General features: G+C 39.2%; 1 protein-coding gene across 1 annotated transcript in view; it reads left to right on the forward strand.

Moving 5' to 3' along the window:
- Nucleotides 1-460: 460 nt before the first annotated feature.
- Nucleotides 461-16,981, forward strand: part of LOC124777696 (protein OSCP1) — a 64,682-nt gene continuing 48,161 nt past the window's right edge. The window contains exons 1-3 of the mRNA XM_047253176.1: nt 461-662; nt 6,947-7,266; nt 9,809-9,968. Of these exons, the coding sequence (XP_047109132.1) occupies nt 548-662; nt 6,947-7,266; nt 9,809-9,968 (595 nt within the window). The 5' untranslated portion in view covers nt 461-547. The remainder of the gene's footprint in view (nt 663-6,946; nt 7,267-9,808; nt 9,969-16,981) is intronic.

Below are 16,981 nucleotides of genomic sequence, written 5' to 3' on the forward strand. Positions count from 1 at the left end.
CAACGTTCACTACGTAGTGGTCGCTTCGCTTCAACGTCCGCATCTTAGCCTGGTACTACACTGCGGCAACCTGCTGGCTGTCGCCACTGCCCCTGTCGACGATTGCACGCCAGCAGCACACGTGCAGCGCTGTGTGCTCATGAGCCGCGTGCAACGTTTGCCCGCCCCTGCTCTATCAACTGTTCAGGTATTATCTCCTGAAGACATTCGTCTACATAAACTAATTGGTAATTTCATTAAGAAAATTGGAATAAGTCAATGTGACTGGAATAGGCTGATGTAAACTTTACTTCACTTACTGATATGATCCTTTATATTTTATGAGACATTCGATATTGTTGATTCTTTTCTAAAAATTGTAAATTTCGGCTTAATAGTTAAGATTCTCTGTGGGAAGTTTCCTATCGACTTTGGTTATCGAACTGCAGTACTGTTTACAAACAATAGCCGTGTCAGAAAAGGCACTGATAAGGTTGTTGAACTGTTTAATGTTGTAGCTGTCGCACCGCGAACGTGAGGAGTATCCGTGCCTACTTGTTATTTAAAAATGTCGAATATTCATGCACTTCCTCTCTTATTTCTAAATTTAGGAGGAGAAATGATTTACATACTGGAACAGCGACTACATGCTCAACAAATTCCGCAAGACAAATCAGTGAAAGGCGAGTTCCATAGTTTTAAATTTTTCACAGTGATACAAAAGAGTTTGTTGACGTATTCAGCTAGGCAGCTCTCAGACAAAAAGCAGAACTTCGGTACAAATTTATAGAGAGATTTTATAACAAAGGGAATATGTAGTGCCACTGATCTATGTGTTAATAATGTAATATCTTGCTTTGGTCTGACCATTGACATCAGGGTATCAGTACATATATTTGTGGGTGATGTAAGAATATATCCAAAGCGCTTTCAGACTATATCTCTGGAGTTTACACCACTGTTAAGTGCATGGCAGAGGGTACTTTTCATTGTACGATGTACTGGCGTTTGTTCCCGTTCTTTTCGCGTTTGGAATGCAGAAATAATGCCTCTGTGCATGCTGTAATTGGTCTAAATCTTTTTTTCGAGGTCCTTGTATGAGTGAAACATGAAGGATTGTAGTATATTCCTAGATTCCTCACTTAATGGTGATTCTTAAGAGTTTGTGAATAATCTTCTCCGGATTATTTGTATCCGTCTTCAAGCATATGGCAGTTTAGGATTTTCATTATTTCTGAAAAGTTGATCGTTGACTCAAACAAAACTGTGCCCATTCATGCTACCCTTCAATGTGTACAAGATACGTAGTGGACCCCAACACCTCCCTAGCATTTTTCGATATGCTGTGGACGTCTTTGTTACAGTCAATTTGTTACCACAACCAGATTTTCTGCTTTAAAATTCGTTGGCTTTGCCAATTCGTAACTATATTGCCACCTTCCAACCTAACCTAGACCTCGGGCTGTGCTACAGATCAGTCTGTCACCACAACCAAGATGTGGAAGGGAGGGGCGGTGTCCAGTACGTAACTTGACCCACTTTTGTCACCAGAACCAGTATTTCATGGAATAGGAGAGTTCAATACATAACTTCAACCATAGTCAGAGTCTCCTATAAGTTCTGTTTGGTATGTGTCCCACACACTTACACAATATTATAAGATGGGACACAAGAGTGTTTTGTGAGAAGACAGTGAAGGAGCATTTTCCCCAGTATCCTACCAATGCCAGCAGCTACATCTGCATCTCAGCATCTGTAATCATTCTATTTGATGTTCCTACAAATTGTTATATTCATGTAATTGTATGATTCCAACAACTACGTGATATTGAAGTCATGGGATATCTTTTTTCATTTTGTGATGTGTACAAGTTTAAATTTTGAACATTTAAACAAAGCTGCCAATCGTTTCCCCACTTTGAAATGTCAACAGACCTGTTCATTTTTCCAGCTTTTTTTTTCTTTTCTTTTTCCTTCCAAGGGGTGTAAGATACATTATGATAGTTAATTCTCTCACTATTCTGCACAGAATCTGGCAGGGTTTCCATTCAGCCCTGGAGTTTCCTTTGGAAATATGGAAGCGTCCGATCCCGCCCGTCTGCTTTGACCCATGACGTCACAAATATGGCGGAAACAAAAACAAACACACACACTTTCCACAAGAAGCCTAATGACACTAACGGGACAAGTGCGGGAAATGGGGTGTTTTGGGGGGGGGGGGGGGGCAAACTAAATATAAACAAATTTAGACTCCTTGCGTAGCTACAACGTGTAAGTGAAGACAGCCATGCATGAATACCCACCCACCTCCCCAGCGGTTGTAACCCCTGCGACCCATAGAAGATAAAGATGCTTCTTTTAGTGGAACTCTGGCGAACAAAGAAACTGTACCATAACTGACCATTATGGCAATATCCAAAAGATTTTGGTCCTGGAAAACAAGCACTCCATGAAATATGACGAGGTGTTCTGGGGCAGTCAAGGAGGCAACTGAAATCAAGCTGGGGAGGGGGGGGGGGCTCATCAATTGAGATGCTGTCTGGCAACTCAGCAAGGCATGGGACCCCATGCTTAAAGCACTGAAGAGTCAATGATTCCTGCTGCATGCAGTGAACAGAGTCTGCGACAGTGAAGGTGGCACTTCCTTGGCATATTCCCTTGTGATGGAAGTGTGTGCTCGGGTGCAGACCTGGGCACAGGCAACACAAAGGAGCCATAGCGGCTGGACCACAGGGGGTAAGTGATGGAGTTATGGGGCAGATATAAAGGGTGGAGCAGCTCCTGCAGCAGCTCAGTATCTCAGGAGCACCTGGGAATATCCAGGAGGTGTTTCAGTAAAATATTGTGCTACCCAGACACGACCATTTGGTGAAAAATCTGGGAAGATTCAAATCATCAATAATTTGTGTGTTCAAAGTTTACGAATTGACTCAATATTTGTCTGTGAGTGATGACTTATGTACATATAAAAATGTTTCTTGACAGAAGTGTAGATTTTTTTATTATAGCATTATGGGAGTACTTGTTTATTGTCCCTCTCAAATTCATGTGATTGCTTTTATTTTTTGACAATATTATAAAAAGAATAAATTACTATTCATCGTATAACGGAGATACTGAATCGCAGATAGGCACAACAAAAAGACTGTCAGACAAGTAAGCTTTTGGTGGAAAAGGCCTTCATCGAAATCTCTTTTCTCTCTCTCTCTCTCTCTCTCTCTCTCTCTCTCTCTCTCTCTCTCTCTCTCTCACACACACACACACACACACACACACACACACACACACACGTGGGTGCGGACTGTCTCCACTATATGATGAGTAGTAATCTGCCCATTTCATAATATTGTCATTATTACAGCCTGGATTTTCCATTGTTTGTTTTTTATTTTTCCTTTTCTTAGTAAGATACTCTATCATCACTCATAACATCATTCTACTCCATTTTTATCTTCTGAATAATTAAATGAATGACATCAGTCTTTTTAACAGCAGGTTATCCAGGGTTAATATTGATGGTGGTTAGGAGGCTTGGCTGTCTGCTTAGGTTAGCCTTAGGAGGTTGCATTTCTTATTCTCCTAAGTACAGACATTGCCAAGTATGATCAAAGACCACTGATGTGTGACAATTGTGTCATACTATAACAATTTTAATTGCCGTTCATCATGTTTGTCTTCCGTGTCTCACTGTGGGCATCTCCATGATGACAAGAAAGACTGTAGATTGACCCAAACATCTGAAAGAAGCTGGGCAGGCAACATGGCAGTGATATGGAAGGTCAGCTCTCACTGAAAGGCAGCTCTCTTCCCCCTTCTAGATGTTGGGATTGCCAGATGTAGGAATAGCCACGCTGTTATTGCTTGTGAGAAAAGGCTTCTTCGTTCAGTTTAATAAATGCAAACACACTATTCATCAGTCATCGTTACCAAATTAAGGTAACAGATTTCACCTTAAGACTGTGTAATTTATATATCTGAGTGGTGTATGTTGTGTTGGACTTCTCCGACAGAAGAGGCATCATTCATAATGATGCAGCTGGTACATTCATGTAAACATGAAGTGTAGGAAGTGGAAAGAGAAGAAAAGGGAAAGGATGGGTGACAGATCTTGACAGCTAGCAGTACTGGACATTGTTATAATGCAATGACAAAAGTTGAAAATTTGTGCCAGACCGGGACTCAAACCCATATTTACCACCTCAGCTGCTTCGGCCATCCGGATACCATCCCCAACAGGTTCAAATGTTCAACTTACCGCATACTGGAATCCAGTGTCTCTCATCCATTAAACAATCTACTTGCATATCCTGTTTGCTGTAGGAGTTCAGACGACATTTATGCATTCACACTGAAGCTCCTATGGGAATGAAGATTTCCCAGTAGAGAGATGAGGGACATTGCATTGCAGTATATGATAAATTGGAAATTTGAGTCGGTCAGGGACTGTGTCTGGATAGCTGAAGTGGTTAAGGCAACCACTCGTGAAAAGTGGAAGTCCTGGTTCAATTCTCGACCTGACAAGTTTTCAACTTTCACTATTGCATTTCCGCAATGCTCTGTGTAGACAACTGTTATTATTTCCCACCTATCCTTTCCCTTTCCTTCTCTTTCCCCTTCCTACATTCCATGTTTACATTGTGTAATTTATCTTGCAAATCTGAGCATTGTGGCACTAACAAGAATAGTTTAATCATTTCAGCGACATATTAAATAACTTAAGTGAAAACTACCTTCTTAAAATTAATTTTTTCTCTACCTGCAATTTTCTTCTTCGCGTCAATGAGTTGGCTCCTTGCCTGTTTTGATCTCTGTCCAGTCTGCTTCTCCAGTGTCTTTCGGGATCTCATTTTCCTTGTGATTTGCAGTTCAATACTTGTTTTGTTACTCATCCTTCTGATGTGCTATCAATACATTTTGTTTTATTAATTCAGTAACTGAATAAATTCCCAACTTGGCTCTGGTGTCTTCATTTCTTATCTGAGTTCTCAGACTGCAACCTTTTGTGCCTCTTATAAATTTTATTTCAGTAGCCTTTATACATTTTTCTTCTTGGTTTCATATTATCCATGACTCTGAGCCATTGTCAAAGCAGGCTTATTTATTTAAATTTAATTATGTACTTAAAATATCTAACTGGAAATTGTGCTGAATTAATTGTTAATTAAGAAGAAATTTCATGCACTATAATTTTATATATTGCTGAAATCCCAACAGGTGTTAATTGTTTCTTTGTTTTCAAATCCATAACTTATATCATATTAGTGAATGAGTGGCCAGTATGCCAACTTCTCACATCCCACTTTGAGGTCATTCCGAATGAGAATGAGTTTTATCAGAAAAAAACAAGCCTGTGACATACATTATTGAACCAGATCAGAGTACCTTAAAGTACTATGCAGAATTTTCACTGTATTACATCACAATATTGGTCCATTTTAATGTTACACATCAAATGTAATTTGTTACTTCATTAACTCATTTTTGTGACCTCAACACATAATTAACGTGCAGAACAGCTGAACACAGAACCTAAGAGCCATATATACTCCAATATCTATTGCTGTCTATTACATCCATGAATCTCTGTTGTCTGAAGGAAGTGTGCTTTATCTAAGGAAGCTATTCCTAGTAGGACTAACAGGTGATACTAAATATACACAGAGAGTGGCAGCACACATGGTCCCATGTTTGAGAAAAGCATATTTGTGCTATCAGCTGTTTATTCTCTGCTGATTTTGATTATTATGATAATCCCCACAGGAGAAAAATAGTGTACATCAATGGTTCAAACATTTTCATCGTATATGAGCCAACCAAATGTGAAACATATGCAATTGTCATAATAGTCTATCTTAACGCAGTCCATACAAACGTGCTGTGCCTTGACACAGTTACAGTAAGGCACACTTGGTGATAACTCCACAGTTAATAATAATAATAATAATAATAATAATTATTATTATTATTTTTTTTGCAAATTATCTGACAGATGTAAACAGTCACGTAAGAAAAGGCCACAGGTTTGTCTGACCCTTGGGAAAACATCGCAGAGATGCTGAAACCTGAACTGGCAGGCACTTCAAGAAAGATACCAATACCCCACTAAAGCCTACTTAGAAAATTCCATGAACAAATATTAAGTGATGAATCTACCAACATACTTCAATCCTCTGTGTATCACTCCCATGGGTACCACAAAGACAAGTTTAGATGAAAATCTAAGTAGATGTGAGAGATGCATAAATTTGAAAATATTATTTAAAAATTTCTTCCTGAAACTGCTCTTGAAAATTTATTCCCAAAGTGCCTGGCCAAGTATTTGGATTTGCTGAACAATGCTATCTCGAAACCTGAATTTATTTTCAACTGAATTTAAGTATCTTTGGCTTTTTTTCTGCAGTTATTTTTCAGTGATTAAATTTATGACTGTAGTCAGTAAATTCAAATGAATTTTGTTTTGCTATTTTCAGTGTAGACCATTATGGTACTTGCTGCAATTGCTAATTATGCTCAATATGTAAGAAATGTGCATATTGTTTACACTGAATTAATAGTTGTCTCTTCACCTTGTTTTATCCCTGTTCTATTCTGCAATCATTAAAAATATGTTTGATTTAAATATACCAGTCAAGAACTGCTTTAAATCATATACAAATACTGATATCATTTGGCCACTTTACCTGCCTCTTGTCTTTATAAATGCTCTGTAAGGCTACTTGATGTAATAAATTATGCTGAGGCTCTTGGGCAGTTCTTTGTATGCTGTTACTGAAACTTCACAATATTTCAAGCACTTGGCAGTGATCTTCTGCCAGCAGTGAACATTGTCACCTGAAGGTGTTGAACAAATACTTTCTGCCAGATTATTGTGGAGTTTCAGGCTTGCCACCTGAGTCTCAGCAGCAATTCTTTCATGCTGAGGAAAAAATAACACATCTCTTTGAAACTTGGGGTTTTTCTTTTTCAGTTCTGACTGACATTGTAAGTGTGATGCTGAATGAAAGGTTTCTGCAAGAACTCTTCAAGCCACAGGAAATTTATAACAAGCAAGCATTAAAGAAACTATTTGAAGACCTTGCTCATGCTTCAATAATGCGTTTAAATACTGCGAGCATGGATAAATTGTATGATTTAATGACAATGGTGTTCAAGTACCAAGTTTTTATGGCATCTCATCCTCATGACCTAATTCTTATCACACTTAATCATTTAGATGCCATATGGAACTATGTGAGAGTGCCATCAGTGCATAAGCAGATTGTTATTGTACATAAAATGATAATGCAAGTTAGTTGAATTATTTTTCAGTATTATTTTTATGCTGCACAGTTCACCATATGTAAAACAATTTTTATGCACTGCTTCTTCCGCACTTGTTTCAGTTTCACCATAAACACAATGTCCCAGTAACTGGAAAATTTAAAGGTATGTAAAATCCTCAGATAAGGGACAGGGATGAGACTATAGATGTGAGTTATGTGACTTGTTCTAGTTCTTTTTTCCTCACTGTAAATGAGTGCTGTTTCTTATTGCCCATTGTTTGGAAATCTACACAGTAAAAGTGCAAAAACAACAACTAAAAACAAAGTAACAGAAGAGACACAGCTGACAATTAGAGCAAACTAAAGGAAACTGATGAATATCTGGCTTTCGGAATCTTTGACAAATGAGAGAATTCTGGAATCTGTATGCCAGGAAAGCCATTGATTGATGTTGTTCTTGCAGATATTGGTTAACAATAATAGTACCATTCATTAAAGTTGTGCCATGCAGAAAATTCAGCCACCCTGTTGGGTGAATGGGGGAATAATTAAAACATTATATTGGTGTTCTGAAATTGTGCTGACATTCTAGGATTAGGCTCTCCATGTGATCTACCAACTAAGTTGGAACCACTGTGTCACTTTGTACATGGGCATGATAGCTAACAAGCTGTCTGCACAACTGTCCCCTTCCCTACTCCCTCTCAAGTACTTTGGACATCTATCCTGCCAACAGACCTACCAGTCCTTCCCCTTCCGCCCCCCTCCCCCCCCCCCCCCCCCTTTCACTAGCACAGGCTGGTGACAATGCACCTAACAGCCCTATCCAAGTCTTTGCACACTCTGCCTCCTTTTTACTGTCATCACCCATTCCAGCAGTTTGCTGCTCCATCAGACACAGTCACAGTTGGACTGTTGCACACTGAGAGAGTGACCAAGTCTGTGTAAATTGTGCTTGTGTGAATGTATGTGTGTTTTCTACTGCAGGAGAAGAACTTTATCTGAAAGCTTTAATATTTAAGCAGTGTTTTTCATTGTGCCTATTTGTGACTCAACATCTTCTCTGTATGTTAAGTAGCAATCTTTTCTTTCCCTATTGTTATTGTTACATCATGGACTTTTTATTGTTAGATTAAACTGTGAAATTTCATGTAATTGAGGGAATAGTAACTATCTGCTAATTTTATTATGTTCTTTTTAATTTGTGCTAGCACAAATATGGTTATAGCACTTTAGAGCTATGTAGTTATTAATAGAATGTGTAGAATTGGTTTGTGACTGCTGTCACCATTTAGAAATGTATAACTTGACTTGTTCCACAACCATGAAGGTTCCTCTTCTGATGGGGACTACAGAACATGATAACTGATGGAGTGATAGCACCTCTTCCCAACTAGCTTCACAATGCGGCAATAGTTTCACAGAACTCTGTGCTCTAAATTCACATCCAGTTGACACAATTTTATTGGTTGTTGCTAAGGTTTGCCTTTTCGTCCAGAAATCTAAGTGATGACACTTTTCCATCTTCAGTTCCTTATATAATTGAGCTCAGAAGATTGGAATACCAATCAGTAATTATTTGATTTAATCACAGGTAGTTATGCCACAGTAACTGCTCAACACTTTGTAAGGCCAATGGGCATAGAGTACTGCATACTTATTATTTTGATCGAGTTGGATAATTCCATGGAAAACGAAGGTTTTATTATGTCTGTAACACTTCTTTTTTCTTTGTTTAGTGGCAAATCAATACGGCTGGCATCATGAAACCTTTACTGTATACTTTTTGTATTTAGATCTGTCTGATTTTTTTCTTTTTAATACTTCAGTGTAAATTGTACAAATCTTACATCTGTAACCATGGAATGAATCTTTTATATATTTTTGTGCTAAGAATGGACTACCACAATAACCATAGTGCCAACATAATATAGTGCTGCTCACAACTACTGCAGTTACACCCATAATATTGTGAGTGGTTTCCCCATTGGCTTTTCTATAGCCTATTATTTCCTATCTTCCATCAGTGCAATAAGACATGCTCCTTTCATGTAGTGAAACTTGCTGTATCTTGATCAGTTTTGAGTTACTTTTTTGACTTTATAAAATCTCACAGATAGACCCTGTTTTGCATATGTTAGGTCCATGTTTGTTTTATTTTTTGATGGTCTATTTAACTTAAAAAAAAAGCTGTAGTAAATATGCATATCAAGATTTTATTCACTATGCCTGCAAGACATCAAGAAACAATTTGTGTGTCTGATGTGTGGGTCTATTATCAAAGTGACCACAAAAGTTTATATATAGAGAGAAAAGTAGTGAAGCAAAAAATCTGTGTGCCACAGGATTATGTTATCACCAAATGTCACATGATATACATGGTTTTCCGTACACAGATTATTTGCATTCCAGTCCTAGAAAGAGGTGGAGTTTTGCCATTTCTGTGTATTTTCTTGTGTGATACAATATGGGCGGTTCACTATTTGTTCATATAAATTTTATTTTTGTTAACAATTATATGCTACAACATTGGAATGACAGCTTTCTGTACTTTCTTCCCCATCTAGCTGTATGGCCAAATGTCTGTTGGTGAGCTGCTAGATGTAAGGAAAAGCATACTTAATTTCTTTCAAGATCTTAAGATACGTGTTTCTGTGTTTATGAGACAGAAACTGCAAAACAGTGACGGAAAATTTGTAATTGATCCATCAGGATTAGTACCACCAGGTGAGTACAGATATTACATAAATATAACAGAAGGCATCAGATAATTAATTACTTACTCTAGTAGCCAGATTTAAGAAATAGAATTATAACTTTTTTAAAATTAGTTTAATACAATTTTTTATTAGTGGCTGTTCATGTTTTGACACACCAGTCTAGGCACATCTCGTATTTAAGGAAATACTGACGGAATCAAGTGGTTCAGTGTTTAAGACACTAGTCTTGAACTCAAGATGAATCAGATTCAAATCCCTGACTCACGATTCTGATTTGGGTGTTTCATGGTTTCACTACATCACTCAAGAGCTGGTTCCATAAATTTCCTTGACCATTATTGTTTAGTGAAAGCTTCTGCTGTATCTCTAGAGAGATTTTCGTCATTAGGGTCTCGAACTTCACTACATTTAATTTTTCTCCCAAAGAAATATCAATGTGCTGCAGTCTTCACACATCATAGGTGCAGGCAGTTATCATAATTGGTGATATGCCACTGAATTTATATCAGAAGAGGTAAATGAGGAAGAAAAAATCTAATTAAAAACTATGGTTAATGGGGTTGCAGGAACCACAAGGAATTCCAGTGGCATGTAAAGAGCATGAAGGAGTAGGGGGAAAACATAGCTGCAAGTAATACCCAAGGATTCAGTACTTCCAAAAGATGGAAAAGAATGAGAGAAGCATGTTATTTTTAGGAAATATAGCCAAAAAGATTGTGTGGGACTGACATATGAGCTTTGCTCTTTATTTTGTGTTGTCAATATAATAGTAACCTAAGTATTTTATTCTACATTTTCTACCCATTTTTTACTTCTTGAGATTTCCTTGTGACAGCATGAAGTCAGTCTCGTTTTGCTTCATTTGATCCTCTCTTTATGTGATTATTTCTTTTTCAGTACTCTAGTGAGAATTTATTGACTTTGAATGTCTATCTTTCCAAATTATTGGTCATGCTGGTGAAGTGGATGACTCTTATGACCAAATCAGCAAAACATCATCATGAGGAGGGTGTCACAAGACACCTCAGTAACTAGGCACTCTGTCACAAGAACTTATATTCAACAAGCTAACATTGTGGAAGTCATCGCCCAGGGCTTCTGAAAGGAAAAGATCCATCACCATTACAATACTGCAAGGATTGTGAAATTGATGATGTAATGGGAAAAGTCAAGCATTGATGTCATGGGTGTTCAGTGGTTGACCCTCACACCTTGATTTGGAGGGCAAAATTGCCAACTGTTCAAATATCTTATGGGAATGCAGCTGGGTGCCATTGCTACAGCAACTGTACAAGGGAATTTAAAACCTCCGTTTTCAGAGAAATTCTGGTAAGATCACTCTCTCTCTCTCTCTCTCTCTCTCTCTCTCTCTCTCTCTCTCTCGCTGTGTGTGTGTGTGTGTGTGTGTGTGTGTGTGTGTGTGTGTGTGTGTGTGTGTAAACACTAGCAACCACAGACCGAAGAAGACCAACATCAGAAGTTATTGGTAGTGCATTTAATAATCAATGGGTGAGGTAGCATTAACTCTGCCCTTCTGTTTTATGACAAGGGAGGGAGCAGGGGTGGTCATAGACTGTGGGGCCACCTCAGTATTATCATCACTCTCACAGTGCACAGTTGGTCGATAGCGCAACTACGTCTGATCTGTCTTTCTCTGTAGCCATTGTGACAAGAGGTGACTTTGAGATGGGCCAACTCAGCTGGGTCCGAAATGACATGGGCCCATCATGTTGAGCCGGATTGTGACAACTATCAGCCTGCAGATATAAGTCAGTGTGAGGAGGATTCCTATAAACAGCATGTTCCAATGTACCATCAACCCACATCTTGACCAACACATCAAGGAAAGGAAGACAGCTATATTTTTCTAACTCTGTTATGAAACAAATATTCGGGTGGATTAACTTCAGCTGTTCTAAAAAGTCATTCAGATCCTCAGTGCCATGAGGCCAAACAACAACAGTATCATCTACGTATCTGAAAAAAAAAAAAACATGCACGTTTCAAAGCTGCTGACTCAAAGGCACATTCCTTGAAGCCATCCATACAGAAATTGGCAATAGTAGGTGACAATGGGTTTCCATCGCAACTCCGTCTGTCTGCTCATAGTACTGGTCATTAAATAAAAAGAAAGTGGAAGTCAACACATGTTGAAATAGATTAATTTATTCAGCACTGAACCTAACCTCCATCAGCCGTAACAAACCACACAGAGGAATACAAGTGAAGAGAGAGACCACATCAAAACTTAATAGAATATCGGAATCACGCAAATGCATTCCCTGTAATTGACATAATAAATCTGTCGAGCACTTAATGTGGTGCTCATACTGACCTACTATAGGGCTCAACAAAGTGGCAATATGTTTTGCTTAAGGATATGTCTAAGCACCAATTTTACTCACAATTGAGTGAAGAGCAACCCGTTCTTGTCTACCTTAGGGAGGCTATATAACCTGAATGGAACAGCACAATAGGAATTAAGACTCTTGATAGTCCCCTGCGACAGGGAATTTTTCATCAGGAGGCTGTTAGTCTTTCTCTCAACATTTTTTGTGGGGTCAGCACCAATCCTGCAATACACTGAATCATACAGTAAACTGTGTGTGTGTGTGTGTGTGTGTGTGTGTGTGTGTGTGTGTGTGTGTGTTCTCTTTCTGGAGTTTCTCTGAGAGTCATTTTAAATTCCCTTACACAGTGCTTATTTGCTACAGTTATGCCTTGAAAATGACAGGGTGTGATCCTGCCAAAATATCGGGTTGTTGAAGACGTCGCCCAGCTGCATTCCTGTACTTTGTTTGAACATGCTGGGAGAAACTCAGGTCTCAAAATTGCTACTGTTTCAGTCTTTTATATATACCATCAAATTTAGGTACGCAGTCTCAGTCATTGCCAGTGGCTAATCATGAGGGGAGGTCAACACTAGTCTTCAAGCTGAGACGAGTCAGCAAGCTGCCACCACCAGATGCTGTCTTCACTATCCGCAGGCCACAGCCTGTGCTAAGTCTGGATGCTGCCAATGTGGCATATTTTCACTGACAGGTCCTCCCACTGGTGACTGACATCTGCTGCCTACCACCTTCCCAGTGGACTTGCACGTGAAGCGACTTAAACTTTCTCTCATTGGTGGTCACACAGCCCCAGCAGTCTCTTCAAAAGCAAAGGCCTCGTACAATGCACAAAGCATGGTCCAAACGTATTTCCTTCCCTGGCCACACTGTGGGAGGAACACACAGTTCTGCCCCGAATACCTGGTCTGTACCAGGCTGACGGGTACACCATTTTGGCCATGAAGCCTTTATTTTTTTTTGTGGTAAACATTGAAGATGACGAGTGGTTCCCTCCTCATTAAAACATCATCTCCTGCCAGTCACAGGCGCTGCTCTCTTGTGAAAAAGCTGGTTGACATTCCTGTGACTGTCACTCCCTTCAAGAGTCTCACTGTGGTCTAGGGTAGGTGTCAGCATCCTTTTGAGTCGGAAGAGTCAGAAATTACAATTTATAAAATTTCAAAGTTTTTAAAGAGCCACAAAAATTTTTCTTACCTACAACAAATAGTACTTGCATTAATAAAGTTTTTTGATGAAAAAAGCTAATCTATTCATTAATAAGAAAAATATATGTTTATTTATATACTATAAGTAGTGTTTTTCACAACAAATTAGACAATATATATATGGTATTATTACATAATCACTTATTATTCAAGCAAAACATTAAAACAATTAAACATTCACTTACAACACTAACTTGTATTTCAATAACAAACAATTGAGCAAACAAATTCAATGGGAGTGATGGCTTTGCATTGGTTATTCAAGTAGAAAATTTAAACTTTACTAAACAATGTAACATGTATTTAAAAAATGATAACATACATTCGAGGGAACAAATTCAATGGGAGCGTTGGCTTTGCATAGTTTTAGAAAGTTTGGATAAATTTGGCTTATAACTTGTTGTATTAAGTTTCAAACATGACTCTAAATTTTCATTCATTAGTTGGCTCCTTACTTGACTTTTAATTATATTCATGCAAGAGAACACTTGCTCGCATGAATATGTTGATCCGAAGATAGTCAGCACTCCAAATGCCAACTTCTTCACATCACTGTAGCAATCTGGAAGACTATTCCATGAGTCGAATATAAGTGCCTCAACTCACGGCATTTTTTTTTAAGCTTTCCACTTTTGTTGTGTTTCATTCATACATTTCTGGACTTCCAACTCTTCCAATTTGCTTTTCAAACCCGTGAATTTTCCACTCCACAAAGCTTTACTTTTTAAATTGATCACTTGCATTTCTAGAGATCCACTATCAAGTCAAAATGGCTCAATGTGGATTTTGTTACTATTTGTGCTGAGAGGATTTACTATGAATGCTAGAGTGAATTTGTTGGCTTTGAATTGCTGAAATCTGTTAGCAAATTCTTCTTTCATTTTTTTAATAACTGTGCTGAAGTAACTCGAGTCAACAGTTGCACTGGTTTTATCGCGATATTGCTTTAGAAATTGAAAATGAAGTAATTTACTGCTCTGAATATCTTCTGCAAAAACAATTAATTTTTCTTCGAAACAAACCAATTCTTCCACCAAAACATAGGCTGGGTTTCCCTTTCCTGGCAGTTTTAGATTCAGCTCATTTAATTTTGCCATCATGTCCACCATCAAGTAAAATTTTTAGCTGCCATTTGCTGTTCTCTAATTCAGGGTGATTAATGCCTTTTTCATTGAGGAATGTATTTACTTCATTCAAGCACAAAGCAAAACATTTCAACACCTTACCTTTGGAAAGCCATCACACTTTATTGTGAAGGAGGAGATTGGAATACTGAGTCTCCATTTTGTTTAAGAATTCTTTAAACTGACAATGGTAGAGTGCTTTTGACAAGATGCTGTTAACAATCTTGATTACCAAATTCATGTCCTCAACTATTTCGGCTGGAAATGTTTGCGCACGAAGCGCTTCTCCGTGTATTATGCAGTGAAACGTAAGAATTTCGTGGTTTATTTTGCTTTGAAGAATCATTGTTGTCCCTTTATTTTTTCCTGTCATACTTCTGGCTCCATCAGTTGCTATTGAAACAATTTTATTTGAATCGATCTTATTATCGTCGAGGCATTTCTGCATGGCACTCGCTATGTCTTCCCCTCTAGTTTGTCCCAAGAGTGATAGCAATCCTAGAAGTTCTTCTTTCGGACCTTGGGAAGACATACATCGCAAAAAGGGCAACTTGTGCCGTGTCTTTTATATCACAAGACTCATCGATAGCAAGCGATAAGGCAGAAGCCAGTTGAATGTCTTCCATCTGCAAATGTGTTACATTTGAAGACATTTTACTTGTTCTGTCTTGTACTGTTTTAGCGGATAGTGGCAGATCTTTGATTTTTTTCAAGATTTCTGGTTTGTTTTTGAAATCACAAAATAGTTCTTCAGATGCACGTATGAAGCAGTCTTTGACATACTCGCCATCTGTGAATGGTTTGCCTTTTTTTTCAATTTCTAGTGAAATATAATCTATCAAAAAACATTTTACATTGATATTTCCCAATTAAAAATACATAAATTGATGGATTAAATAATTCTCCAATAAGTGAATTATTAAAATGAATAATTCAGACACAAAACAATGTTTGTCTCACTCTGTGGTCACCTCCCGTGTGCGGTTGTCGCCGACCGGCATGCAAGGACTTGTCAGAACTCAGAACGTGCTTATTGCAGTGCGACAGTGACGAGTGTCACGGGGGAGGGGTGCGGTGAAAAGCGAGAACAATGAGCTGATTGTGAGTGATAGAAATGGTGCCTAATCCTCGTTAATTGATTCAGAATGATTAAATTTTTTTTTCGTATAAAATAGATAATAACTGTGTATGGAACTAAAGAGCCACAGCTTCACATCCAAAGAGCCGCATGTGGCTCGCGAGCCACAGGTTGCCAACCTTGGGTCTAGGGCATCATATTTCATCATGATCTTCTTCTGCAATCTGACGATGAGCCGTGGGCCAACTTAGAGTGACGAGGTGTGCACTTTATCTGTCGTATCCATAGGGGACCAAGGGAAAACAGAGTTGTTGCTGTGGCCTTCATCTTGGCTTTCAAGGGTGATATGTTGCCTGACAAGATCAAGGTGATGGTTTACCTATGTGACATAAAGCCCGATGTTCCTCCTCCTATGAGATGCTTCAGACGAATGAAGTTTGGACGTGTGTGTTCCTGTTGCATTACTACCCCTGCCTGCTGGGATTGTGGACATCTGCTGCATGTGAACATTTCTTGTGCCCCTCCCCCCACTTGTGTAAACTGCAGCAAGCTCCACTCTCTCACCAGACTGCTCAGTTTTTAAGTGTGAGAAGAAAATCCAGGAGTATAAGGCCATGAACAAGCTCACATTTCGAGAGGCCAGAAAAAAGTGTGAACATCTTAATCCCAGACAAATGACACAATCTTTCGCTACAGTTGCAACGTCATTGCCTTCTCTGCTGATGGTGCCCTCCTCTGTTGCACCAGTTACAGTGGGCCCTCAGAGCCGCCCACTGATACCTGCCCCCATCCCCCCACCCCCCAGGTGGTTGGGGTCCCTTCTGGTGCTGTCACCGCACCCACTTCAGGAGCATTGGCTCCCACCTGCTGGTGACACCAGTACCCATCCTCCAGATGGAGGCACCTCATCCTTCTCCAGCTTCTCTTCCTTTCACAGTATCTGCTGGTACACAGCCAGACGCCAGCTGATGACTGAGGGAACCACAGGCTGGTGGCTTCCTCTGTGAAATCAATTCAGGAAAACCTCCTCAGTCCTTGTTTTCTGAGGAGGAGGAGGAGGAGGAGGAGGAGGAGGAGGAGGAGGACAGAAAGAAGCCCTCTAAGACACAGGGAACTCTGGTGGTCCCCACATCACTTGACCCTGCATGTACTCCTGTGCCCAAGGTGGAGATCCTGGTGGTCCCTGAGGCACCAGATCTCCCCAGGCAGTGTGCCATGGAACCTGTGTCAGTGGATCTCTTGATGTCGCATTGCAAAGTATG

The sequence above is a fragment of the Schistocerca piceifrons genome, chromosome 2, assembly GCF_021461385.2.
Source record: "Schistocerca piceifrons isolate TAMUIC-IGC-003096 chromosome 2, iqSchPice1.1, whole genome shotgun sequence".
Taxonomy (NCBI): domain Eukaryota; kingdom Metazoa; phylum Arthropoda; class Insecta; order Orthoptera; family Acrididae; genus Schistocerca; species Schistocerca piceifrons.